Raw genomic sequence first — 13,448 nt, forward strand, 5'->3', positions numbered from 1 at the left:
AGATTGTGAATTATTAAATGAATATGAAAGCCAAAATAAGCTAATGAGGTATAAATATAATGATAAAGAATATTTAATTTCATGGAATCAATGGAGTCATAATCAAAGACCTCATAAACGAGAAGAAGAAATTGAAAATAATGAAATGGAAATCATTGATGACATTAAAGAGGATGGAATTCCTAGTGTTAAATCCTTTTTCCCTTATCAATTCATCACATGGGGGAATTACGAAGATGAATTATATAAAAAGGAACCATTCACTCAAGATTCATTTTATTCAGCATTAACACAAGAAACAATATCCGATTCAGATTATCAAATATATCTCAATGATGCTAAAAATTTTGAGAATAGATTAGAATATTTTATTCATTATTGCAATAAAGACGTTGAAATTATGATTGACCCAATTGATAAAATTATCGAAGAAACATTTGTTTATAAAATTGACATGCTTCATAATCTTTCTTTATCATCGAATGCTTCAATGATTCGTTACGCTTTAGCATATAAAAACTTCAATCCTAACGAAACATATCCAGAAGAAGAAAATGTGGAATCAAGTTTTGAATTAACAAAAAAGTATTGGAAATATAAAATTGATTCATATAAGAAACAAGATGAAAAGGCGAAAAGAGATACCAAAAACAATGTTTCAATGGATGACTATCAATACTATCACGATTTAATCCTTTCATCTAAATGTAAAATGTGTGGTAAAGCGTTTACATATGTAAATAAACCAACATTGGATAGAATCGATAATGAAAAACCACATACCAAAGAAAATTGTCAGTTAATGTGTTGTTATTGCAATGTCGTGAAATCAAATAAAGATGAAGATGTTCAACGTTTAAGAATCAATTTAAGAAATTATGCATTAAAAAATAATTTACCAATGACTTTAGATTCAGTTGAAGCTTATCACATTCTCCGTAATGGAATTACTGGTGGTCTATCAAATGTTCAACATCGTGTTAATCTTAAAGGAATCACGCACATTAATAAACTTTCATATAATCCAGAAACTAAAACTGTATCAAATGAGGACACCACCAACATTATGACTCATTTCGTTGGTGTTGATTTTAATTCATTATATCCTTCATCATTTTCATCTAATCCTCATGATTTCATTCAATATACTGACCATAAATGTATATGCCGGGAAGATTGAATGGTGTTATCATTTGTGATACAGCAACAAAGAAAGCAAAAGCACTGGGAATAATTAAGAAGAAAAATACTTTATTCGTGGCTGAAGTAAAGGGTCACATTGATGAAAAATAATTAATGATTACATAAACTTTTTACCGATAATAAGAACTTAGATATTATCACAGATGAAAAAACAATTGGCAGTTTTATGTATAATTACATGAAATCAAACAATCTACCAGTTGACCAGAAACAGAGAAAATTAACTCAGTTAGCATCAACACACAACAATATCAACCATTTTTTTATTATCTATGGTATCTAATAGACAGATTTCATTTTATCATTGATGACATTCAATCAATTTTAACATTTACTAAAAACACTTGTTTTAATGAATTTGCGAACGAATTTATGAACGAAAGACAAAAGGCTGAATTAGAAGGAAATAAAGGAAAAAGTTTATTTTTGCAAGATTTCACTTAATGGATCATATGGTTACGATGCAATGAATACAAAATTACACAAAGACTAAAATAATGAATGCACAGAAGGCACGCGTTGCATGTATGTCAAATAAGTTTAAAAACATAAGAGAAATAGGTGAGGATACATATCAAGTGATGCTTAAAGATAGATTTTATAGATGTGATACATGTTTACAAGAGGCATTCTTCACTTTAGATAATGCTAAATACTGGTATTTGGTTTTCATTTATGATTTTATGTATAAATGCATGGATGTTAATCGTTTTCATTTCATTGAAGGTGATACTGATTCATCTTATTGGGCAATCGCTGGCGACCCAAATCTTCCTAACACTCAAGCATTTCAAGCAATTGTTACGAGAAACAATTTTATGATAAAAACATTTTCAAATTCGCACCATTTGATTTCTTCTGTTTTGATGAGAAATTTAAACCTAAATTAAAGAATAAAGCTGAAGAAAAAGCACATGAGAAGAAGTTATTGGGTTTAGCAATTGAGAAACAAGGTGATAACATGGTTGCTTTATGTCCTAAGTGTTATACATCATTCAACGGTTCAATTGATGGAAGTGATTTTAAAAAGATTGCACAAAAAATGAAGGGTGTTAGTTTAAGACAAAATAAGCAATTAACACCTAAAAAATATTTGGATATAATAAATGATAAAGTGATATTTGATGGTCAAAATATTAATTTACAACTTAAAAACGGGTCAATGACTCGCTTAACAATCGGTAAGACTGCATTAACAGGAGCACACACCAAGGCTGTATGTTGTGAAAATGGATGTTGTATGCCATTTATTTAAAAGAATTTAAAGTTTATTTTTAATGAAATGCCACAGAAGAGACAAAAGGAACCACAACAAATTTTTTAAATCCCATCACAGCATCAACAGCAACAACAACCGCCACCATTTGATACCGTTTTAGAAGAAGGAACCGTTAATGATGGTTTTAATACTATGATTCAAAGAGGTGGGCACCCTTAAACATTTATTTTATTTTTATATAAATGAATAGCGTAGATTTAAAAAATTTAATTGGTGATTTAGTACTTAATCAAAATTTTCTTAGTTATTATGAATTAAAATCATATCTCCAAAAACATATAATAAAATTAACGGGTGATGATATGGAATATTATTATCCATATTATAAAAATGAAATTTTGAAATATCATAATAAAATAATTTCTGAAATTAAAGACAAAATTAAAATAATGAATATTCAAAGGGAAAAACTAAATCACAACTTAACAGTTGAAAGATTTCAAAAATAAAGTATTAACAGAAGAAGATATTGATGAATTATATAAATTATATAATCCTGAGCCGCAAAAACAAAAGGTGCAAAACACCCAGGTCCTTCAGACCATAAATGATGCACAAGCTTTAATTTATGATTCATTAGTTAAACCATATTCAGCCCGACTTTTAAATGAAGATCAACTTTTGGAATTCATCCTTCAACATAAACTCGAAGCGGGAAAGTATATCAAACCTTTATATACAGCATATTTAAAACAAATAATAGAATACATCCAGAATTAATGAAGGAAGGAATGAAATCCAAAATCAAAGCAGATAAAATTAAACCACTTGCAACACCAAAACCTCCAACGACAGTACCGCCTCCTCCTTCAGTTAATCCTTCATCATTCACTTTATTATATCCATTTCAAACATTAAAGAAGCAAAAAGATTTTAAAAAGGATTTCAAGATATTAAATAAACCAATTGACCCAAAAATTCAACCGTTAAAGGAAAAATTTAGTCGCCCTTCATTTGCACCATATCCATATTCATACGAAATCGATCATCTGGAATCTTCAAAAGGAAACGTTACTTATTTATTTGCCATTAACATTAACACTAGATATTTATATTGCATTCCGGTGAAAGGGAAAACAGAACAGGAAACAAGAAGAGCTATACAATACTTACTAGATCATGAAAGAGTAGATAATATCAGGGGTGATGGTGATAAAGGATTTCAGGCAGCTATGACTCATTATTTCCCACAAATTAATTTTTTCTTCTCATCCTCTCCATATACGTTTCATAATAAAATAGTTGATGCGGTAATGAGAACTCTTAGAGATGCGTTAGGGGTTAACGGTCAGATATACTGGGATGGAAATCATGACTCCATCATACAACAGTTAGTATATTATTACAATAATACATGGCATAGAACTATAAACATGAAACCAGTGGAAATGAAAAATGATATTTCAAAAGAATGGGAATATATTAGAAAGCAAATGGAAAGGTTAAATGATGTTAAACGTGAACAAATTAATTTGGGGCTCATGAATTTTAAACAAGGGGATAAAGTTTTGATTCATCTCGATTATGGAAAAACTAATAAATCAATGACAAAAAGAAGACGAAGATTTGACACAATAGCTGAATTTGTTAGATATATTAACGGCAATGCATTAGTTGAAGTTGACAATAAATTAATAGAAATTCCGATTTATTTTATTACTCCATTATATTTAAATAATATTTAATTTTTTTATTTCGTAAGAAATGAGTGACAACAAAGCAGTCAAGAGTCCAGACGATGAATATAAAAAGAAACTAAACAGAATTAAATCAAAAATATGCTATTACAAAAAGAAGCCGCAATGCGGTGGGGTTGAAAACGATAAAGAGAGGAAAGAAATAATCGAAAAATTAGAAACTTACCGTTCAATCCTTAAACTGAGTGAAGCAAAAATAAAAGAATTTAATAGAATAAATAAATTGATTGGAAGAGATGAATTTAATAAAGATGAATTTTTAAACTCAATCCAAATTTAATTTTTATTCCTCTTCGACAACGTCTCTCTTTCCATCATTACTGCATAACCACATTTTCTCAGTTTTAGTGGTTTGTTATTTTTAGCAAGTTCTCGCATCATTTTTATCATTTCCTCCCTTGTTATGATTCGTGGTAAATTTTGAGCTTGTGGGGTATCCATTTATGATAAAAATAAAAATTTGTTATCACTTATTTTATCGTTAATGGTTTTAGGTTATTCAATAATTAATTATTTTTGAAGAACTGAAGGTGTCACCACGTCACCATGTCACCAGGTTAATTAACTTCTCTGAAAAAATGAGACAACATGACATTTTGACAACATCACAGGAGGAAGGTAGTTATGAATTATTTTTGAAGAACTGAAGGTGTCACCACGTCACCATGTCACCAGGTTAATTAACTTCTCTGAAAAAATGAGACAACATGACATTTTGACAACATCACAGGAGGAAGGTAGTTATGAATTATTTTTGAAGAACTGAAGGTGTCACCACGTCACCATGTCACCAGGTTAATTAACTTCTCTGAAAAAATGAGACAACATGACATTTTGACAACATCACAGGAGGAAGGTAGTTATGAATTATTTTTGAAGAACTGAAGGTGTCACCACGTCACCATGTCACCAGGTTAATTAACTTCTCTGAAAAAATGAGACAACATGACATTTTGACAACATCACAGGAGGAAGGTAGTTATGAATTATTTTTGAAGAACTGAAGGTGTCACCACGTCACCATGTCACCAGGTTAATTAACTTCTCTGAAAAAATGAGACAACATGACATTTTGACAACAATCCTGGAAATATGATGCAGTCCAAAAATAAAGTTAGTTTTAAAATTATTTTTATTTTTTTATTCCTATATAAATGACAGCAACAAACAACAACAACAACAACAACAACTATATCGTTTCTGATGAAAAAGTTATTGATTCATTAGCTGAGGAATTAGTTGTGGCAGAAACTAAAACCCTCAACGAAAGAATTGGTGAAAACAAGATTGATTTACATAACTACCTCAAACATGATGGAGGAAGAGGAAGGAAAACCGGTGTGGCTTTATTAGTAAATAAAATTTCAAATTTAACGATTATAGATGTTGATATCAATAAATCATACAATGATGAACTTAAAGAAACGGTTAGAAAAGACATTTTATCAAAACTTTCGGATAAAGATGTTATCGTTAAAACCGCTTCAGGAGGTCTTCACATTTATTGCAACACTAATTTCTTCTATTCAGTTTCGAACAGAATGATTAAATGTTATTCCTGCAATGATTATGATATTGATATAATGACTTCTATTGATGATTCAAAACGTTCATTAGTAGTCATGGCTGATTCAAGAGTTCGCAAGAATGCAACAGAACCAATCAATACATACTCATTCATTCGTGGAAGTTATGATTCAACATTAACTAGAACAGTGAATGATATATTAAATGATTTGAATATTAAGGTAAGAGTTGAACAGAAGAACGAAGAAATAAAGACTATCATGAATGAAAACAAAGATGTAAACATTGACGATAAACTTGCCCAGAGCATAGTTGATGGCATCTGTGATTTTGAAGTATATAATGACGGTGGAAACATGAATTTAGAAAAAGAAGTTACATTATTCACACTGTTTCAAGCAATTAATTCGTTACCTAATCATTTAATTAATGAAGCATACGATAACGTTTATAATTTCTGCAATTTAACTGAAAATGCAAAAAGTAATTTTGAAAAAGCACGTAGTAGATATGCACATTTAATGACTTCTCTATTTGTTTTGGTGAAGATTCTAAAACTATATCAAAAGGAATATTATGATGAATATGTTTTACCTTTATTACGTAAGCCAAAAATAACATTTGATATCAAACTTGATGACTCGTTTTTGATAACAGATATTAGACGCAGGGCTGAAAATCATCAGTATAAAAACAGTTCTGAAGTAATTGAGGATTTATCACGTGTAATCCGTTTTGTAGATTGTGGAAACAAATATTTCATTCAAAAGGACTATAATATCCACGACAAAATGAATCAAATATCATTCGTTCTTCAATCAAACATGAAAGAGTCACTCAAAATGATTAAATTATTTAAAGAAGAAGGTAAAACCATAACAGCATGGGACGTACTATTAAATCAATTGTCTTCATTAACCGTTAAGGGTGTTTGCTTTAAATCTGATTCCCCAGATGTTTTCTCAACGTTTCAGGGTTATAAATACAACATTCTTGAAAAGCCTGATTACTCAAAAATTGAGATGTTTATGGATTTCATTAAAGAAGCCATTTGTGATAATAACGATGAAGTGTATAAATATCTTCTCGGCTGGATTGCATCAATGATTCAACATCCTGGAATCAAGAATGAAACAGCAATTATTTTGAAAGGACTTCAGGGAACAGGTAAAAACAGATTCACAGACATTATTTCTGAACTTCTCGCTGGTTATTCATGTAAAAACATTACCGAAATAGGTGAGCTAACGGGTAATTTCAATTCGGTTGTTGAAAATAAAATGTTTCTTGTACTTAATGAACTCAAGAATGTAGGTGAAGACAGACTCGCAAACTTCAACGCTTTGAAATCAATTATTACGGATAATGAGATTAGAATTAATGAAAAGAATCAACCCAGAAGAACTGATCAGAACGTTGCAAACTTCATTTTCGTAACTAACAACGTCTACCCTGTCAAAATTGAAGTTGGAGACAGAAGATATGTAGTTTTAAGAGTTAATGGTAAATTCAAGGGTCAATTTGATTACTTCAAGAATTTGATGAATTCATGCACAAAGGAATTTTATGATAACCTTTTAACATATTTTATGCAATATGACCTTTCATCATTTAATGTACGAATCATACCGATGACTGAAGCCAAACAAGATTTAATCGAGTTATCAACAAATCCTTTAGATGAATGGATAAATACACATTATGATGAATTGAGTGCAGGTATGACATGTAAAAATGCTCTATTCTGCAAACCATCAGACATGAAAGACAAGAATTTCCAAATGAGCATTAAGGATAAATGTGATAGGAAACAGAGAAGAATAGATGGTAAACAAACATGGTGTTATGTTTTGAAAGAAGAAATGAAAGGGTTATATAAACAGGTTGAACCAAACGATAATGAGGATTCATTTACTGACGATGAAATACCTGTAAATGAGGCAGTATAAAGTATGATTGGAATTTATTTTTGCATTAATCCTCCTGTGTTGTTGTCAAAATGTCATGTTGTCTCATTTTTTCAGAGAAGTTAATTAACCTGGTGACATGGTGACGTGGTGACACCTTCAGTTCTTCAAAAATAATTCATAACTACCTTCCTCCTGTGATGTTGTCAAAATGTCATGTTGTCTCATTTTTTCAGAGAAGTTAATTAACCTGGTGACATGGTGACGTGGTGACACCTTCAGTTATTCAAAAATAATTAATTATTGAATAACCTAAAACATGAGACTTTGTCTCCGGACTCTTTGAGTCACTTAACGTAAACATTAACGTAAACATTTATTTCTGCAGTTCATCCATTACTTCATTACCTAATTAATTACAGACATAAAATATATTTAGTTCATTCATTGAACTCTATACCATGCGTAAACTGTCATGTAAGGTGGCATGTATTCTTTACTTTGTCCTGTTGTTTGTGTATATCCTGAAACGTGATGTGTATGGTTTCCTTCTCCCTGAGTGTCACTCCAGTAACAATTTATAGCAAACTTAACGTCGTCTTTAACATCATATCCTTTACCTTTTGTCATTCCTGACCAATCCCAATATCTATGCTTATGCCAACCTGCTTGAGATGTACTTAAATCTATGTAGTGACTGTGTGCAGGTAAATTTTCACCTGTAATTGTTTTACTTCCACCTGTTTCCTTTGAAGAGTTTGCACAATACAAAAACCTGTCGACTATTTGTTCCCATGCACCAACACCAAACATTACTTGAGGACCTCTTGCATCCATAGATGTATAAATAGAACCTACTGGGTTCATTAAATCAAACATATGAGATATTATAGGATTGCCTCTTTTGAACTTAAAATATAGTGCAACTATTTCAGGTTTCTTCTGATTTGTGTTAGAATATTTTTTATAATATAATCTTATGTTTTCAGGGTGGGTAAAATCTTGACTATAATATTTATTTCTGTCATCTGTATAATAATATACTATTCTCATTTTTTCTATTGCATTATATCTTTTATATCTATAAGAATCTAAATATAATGTTAACTTTTGTTCATCTACATGTGGTGTTCTGACATCATCTCCATAGTCATAATAATATGGTGCTGGAGCTGGGTCAGGCAATGTCATATCCACCATTTCATAAACTCTTAAATATTTCTTTTGTTCGTCTCCATATAAGTTTAAGTAGCAGTTGTTGTCTAATGGAACTTTAACTTGTGTACCATCATTCTTTTTATAACTTACATACATTTCATTGTTATTTTTCGGAATGAGTTTACACCGTGTACCATTTTTTAAGGACTGTACAAACTGCCATCTAAAATATTTATTTTCTTCATTGACAGAAAAGTCACCAACAATAGTTTCAATATTTTTTGTTGTTCCTATCAAACTTTGGTATATTTCGTTAACATATTCCTTATCCACCTTCTTCTCTAACTCATCGTTAACATAAGTTTTATCCGCTTTAAGGTCTAAACATCCTGAAACCCATCCCGTATCAGCTTTAGTTTTAAAAATCTTCGATGTCCATTCATGATACCATTCAACCCTTTCTTTAATTTCATTATCTTTTTCATCCACATATTCCTTATCCGCCTTCTTCTCTAATTCACTATCCACATATTCCTTATCTGCCTTCTTCTCTAATTCACTATCCACGTATTCCTTATCCGCCTTCTTCTCTAATTCACTATCCACATATTCCTTATCTACCTTCTTCATTATGTCATTTAGGAAACCTTCTATGAATTCCTCATTTAAATTAAATCTTCCAATCTTCAAAACTTTAGGAAATGCATTTAATGCGTAATATCTCTGTTCTTCTGGTGGAATTGATGTTATATCATCCGTTATTCCTTTAATTTTTGAATTCATAAATAAAATTTCTTTTATATTTGATATCACTGCACCACCCTTGCAAACGAATTCGAAATGTTCATTTTTCAATACTATCTCCAAATCTCCATATTTCAACCTTTGCGTTTGTTCTGCCGTCTTTGAATTATATGCATATATGGCGTATGTAATGGTCTGAAGGACCTGGGTGTTTTGTGCCTTAAGTTGTTGTGGTTTAATCATTTATTATGATTTAAAAATAAATATTTAATCCGTTATCTCATCACCTATTTTTTCTATTTGAAATTGCCATAATATTTCATTCATGAATTCTAAATCACAATCAAATAGGTCAGTTATTCTAAATTTAATATTTGATAAATCTTTTGAATGAAGAATAAATGAATTCCCAGATAATTGAAACGGATATGATAAAGAAAATGTGTTTAAGTTGATGGATAAAATGTTTTGTATTGATGGGTAAGAGTTAGGGTCTAATGTTTGATGTGAAAATCTCATTGGGGTATTAACTTTATCACATTTGATTAAAATGAAATTGGAACCGTGTCAGAATACAAAACATCCCCAACATCTTTTTCAAAATTTAATATCCCAACAATGAACGAAGATGAGGAGTACAAAATTTAATTTTCAGCGGAAATTTAATAAGGTTATTTATTTCATCAAGTTCAAAAAGTTTATCAGGTTTTGATTTAAAATTTTCTTCATACCATACGATAAATGATTCATTTAAATAACTTAAAATCGTGTTAATATCCCATTTCGTTATCACATTATTTATATACATATCATACGTTTTTTCATGGTCATCTTTAATAAATGATATATAATCTGAAGGGTCTAAAAGAATGGGATTAAATTTACCACTCACAGAAACGAGAGTAACATTATAAATTCCGCTAACTGTTAAATTTAATTCACAACTATTATTCGAAATAATATTGATAATTGACATTTTTATTACGATTAAAAATATGGTAAAGCGTTATTTTCCAGTGATAAATAAAACTAGAATAAGATTACCTCAAGAATTCATAAATTCAACGAATAAGAAATTCATTCATGTTATAAATTTTAGTGTTTTCAGAAAATATGAGTCGATGTCATATTCATCATCGGGTTATATTTCACTTCATTCAAATTTAGTTCAATCAAACCCATATAATGACCATTTCATAAGATTTTCAGATGGTATTAAAAATGTAATTGATAGATTAAAATATGAACAGATTGACAATATCGAATTTTTGGAATTTTGGTTTAAATATCCTGATGGAAAAAAGATTGAAGTTAAAGATAAAGCTGATACTATAACAAAAACAATTACAATGACCGATCCAGATAGTGGGGAACAAAAAGAAATAAAACAAACGATAGAAACTGGTGAAAGGTCAATTATTATCAATTATGATTCAAAGGATTATTATTCGATAATGTTAATGCTTGAATATTAAATAGCCTTAACAAAGAATTTTTCAAGTGATATTTTATATTCATCAACTATTTTATTATAAATATCATTATATGTTAAATGAAGTTCAGTTGTTGTTCCGTTCTATGATATCTTAATTGTGCTAATATCCTTTATAGGATTTATTTTTGCAACTGTTCCGCAGCATGAAACCTCATCATCTATGAAAAATTGAATCTTAACGTCTGAATCTTGAACATCACAAAGAATGGCGATAATGTGAATTAATGATTCATAAGGTAAAATAATTAAACCGGATTGGTCAATTAAATTTATTATTGAATCATAATTATTAATTATTATATCACGGTAAATTTTCATTAATTCAGAATTAATGTCTACTTTATATGGCGCATTGCGACTGGAATCGTAGATTCCTGGGTTCTCGATGTTTGATGAAAGAGGTGGGGGGTATGTTGGATAAGTGGGAATTTCAACGGGTTCTTTACCGGGTTCAGATAAAATGATTGGGTCTCCATCTTCTTTATTTTGCTCCTCCTCTTTCTTTGGTAAGTCACGAGTTAATAAATTGGACTGTGTTGCTGACCTTGTTAATTCAGGACTAACATTAACTTTAACATTTTGAATAATTCGTGATTTATCATCATTTACGTTATAACCAACCGTAATCTCTGCTTTTGCGTTTGTGTTCTTTTGACTTGTGAAACGTCTTCTCATTTATAATTGAATAAAAAAAAGAAAAATATATTTAAAGTTTTATTTAGTTGTTACGGTAATATCCCAAGGTTCATCCTTGTTTGCTTATACTTTCTTTGTAACTGCACCAATTATGTTATTGATAATGATTTGAGTTTCTTCCAGTCTTATTTTATCATTTACAATATCTTTAATCATTTCATTACATGCATTCTTAAAACCATCTGATTTTTCTAATTTACGTCTATCACTTTCTTTAATTAAATCAAAGTTATAACCTTGTTGAGAATAAAGTGGTTTCTTTATCAATTCCTTGAACGCTTCTGAAAGTGAAGATGAAGAAATTCTTGCCACTTGAATTGGTTTAAATTCTGCTTTCATTGCTTCTTTCTGTTCATTGAACACTGGATCGAATAAAGCAACTTTAAAGAATTTCTTAGCTGAAATTTCAGGTCTCAAATTTGCATATTGACCATCAAACTGATTAACATATTGAGGTAATCCGTTTGGTCCTTCTTCAATAGCGTTTAATTCTTCATTGAAATAAGAATATGGATTATGACGGTATGAAAGAATTGGTCCATCTTTACTGTCTCCGATATGTTGTTTAACAGCTTTTCCATTTACATCAAATTTCATAGGATAACGTTCATTATATGCTTTACGTTTAGGATAATCCGTCATTGTTAATTTATACCCATTTATGACTTTAATATTACCTTGACCATCAGTAACGAAAACTTCATTTATACCATCAGGTTTTCCATTTGGACCCGTAATGTCTGCTTCATGTGCTTCCCAATTTGGTCCTTGACGTTTGGCATATGCTTGAGCTTCTGGTAATGTTAAAACGTTTCTCATTTGTTTAACATCTTTTTGAAGACCGGCAACAATGTGGACTAATTCTTTCATTCCGTCTGGAACTTTCATAGTTCTATTATATGCACCCTTTTTGTTTGTCCCTTGTTTTAATGGAACCTGTAGAAGATTTGCATTTCTGTCATGTTTAATTATAAATAAAAAATAAAAATTAATTATAAAATTATTCGAATTAATGGAACCTTTATTTAAATCAACTATTATTTTTCCATGTTCACCTAATTGTTGATATTGTGTGTAAAGTTCATTAATGCTCATTGGTAAATTCACTTGATAAAGCATAACGTTCAACTGTTGACGACTAAACCCACTGAAAATGAAAAGGTGATAGTTTGATTTAATGTTTGTGCTTAATGCTTTAAAGTATTGAACAGCCATAAAGAATGAACACTGAATGTGTCGACATTGAGTTAATAATTGATTAAAATATGATTTCTCATTAGTTATTAGTTTTGATTTCACTGCATCATCTAGAAAAATTAGTGAATGCAAAAATTCTTATCAAAATTTGAAATAGAAAGTGTTTCAAATAATTCATCCCGTTGTTTATCAATAATTTTATCCTCTAATCCTTGCTTCTTGATTGTATTATATAATTCTTTATACATTAAAAAGTTTTTTAAATAATCTTCTGCTTCTTCTTGTGATAAATAAATAATTGGAATTTTGATTAAATGCTTTAAAGATTCAAATGTATCATCTGAAGGTGAACCTGAACGGTTGATATAAATTAACACATGTGAATAGGGGGAAGTGTTAGCAATAATGATAATTTGTTTTAATATCGTTAATGTTTTACCTTTATTTTGTTTACCAATTGCTGCAGTGATTGAATTTAAGTAACATTCAGAATATGGAATTTTCATTAATTTTTCCTTAGATAGAGCATTTCTATTATCACTCAA

At 29.9% G+C, this 13,448-nt stretch overlaps 6 protein-coding genes and 1 pseudogene across 7 annotated transcripts, besides 1 other annotated feature; 4 read left to right on the forward strand and 3 right to left on the reverse strand.

The window, feature by feature from the left end:
• The first annotated feature begins 400 nt into the window (after positions 1–400).
• Positions 401–1,273, forward strand: TVAGG3_0577510 (annotated as a pseudogene). The gene has a single exon. A coding segment is annotated over exon 1 (873 nt).
• A 1,928-nt stretch (positions 1,274–3,201) lies between these two features.
• TVAGG3_0577530 (integrase core domain containing protein family) lies at positions 3,202–4,167 on the forward strand (the record flags this gene model as incomplete). Its single annotated transcript, XM_051239059.1, has 1 exon — positions 3,202–4,167. The coding sequence occupies one exon, from the start codon at positions 3,202–3,204 to the stop codon at positions 4,165–4,167; it is 966 nt and encodes a 321-aa protein (XP_051096883.1).
• Positions 3,202–13,448: part of a mobile genetic element that runs on past the window's edge.
• On the forward strand, positions 4,187–4,459 carry TVAGG3_0577550 (uncharacterized protein; the record flags this gene model as incomplete). The annotated part of the gene is made up of 1 exon (XM_001582089.1): positions 4,187–4,459. One exon carries the CDS (start codon positions 4,187–4,189, stop codon positions 4,457–4,459), a length of 273 nt encoding a protein of 90 aa, XP_001582139.1.
• TVAGG3_0577560 (uncharacterized protein) lies at positions 5,334–7,655 on the forward strand (the record flags this gene model as incomplete). The annotated part of the gene is made up of 1 exon (XM_051239060.1): positions 5,334–7,655. The coding sequence occupies one exon, from the start codon at positions 5,334–5,336 to the stop codon at positions 7,653–7,655; it is 2,322 nt and encodes a 773-aa protein (XP_051096884.1).
• On the reverse strand, positions 8,058–9,758 carry TVAGG3_0577570 (phage tail repeat-like family; the record flags this gene model as incomplete). Its single annotated transcript, XM_051239061.1, has 1 exon — positions 8,058–9,758. One exon carries the CDS (start codon positions 9,756–9,758, stop codon positions 8,058–8,060), a length of 1,701 nt encoding a protein of 566 aa, XP_051096885.1.
• TVAGG3_0577580 (uncharacterized protein) lies at positions 11,092–11,685 on the reverse strand (the record flags this gene model as incomplete). The annotated part of the gene is made up of 1 exon (XM_001582088.2): positions 11,092–11,685. The coding sequence occupies one exon, from the start codon at positions 11,683–11,685 to the stop codon at positions 11,092–11,094; it is 594 nt and encodes a 197-aa protein (XP_001582138.2).
• TVAGG3_0577590 (uncharacterized protein) lies at positions 11,770–12,309 on the reverse strand (the record flags this gene model as incomplete). The annotated part of the gene is made up of 1 exon (XM_051239062.1): positions 11,770–12,309. A coding segment is annotated over one exon (540 nt), but the record flags the coding sequence as incomplete, so codon positions are not given.

This window comes from Trichomonas vaginalis, chromosome II (assembly GCF_026262505.1).
Source record: "Trichomonas vaginalis G3 chromosome II, whole genome shotgun sequence".
Classification (NCBI taxonomy): domain Eukaryota; phylum Parabasalia; order Trichomonadida; family Trichomonadidae; genus Trichomonas; species Trichomonas vaginalis.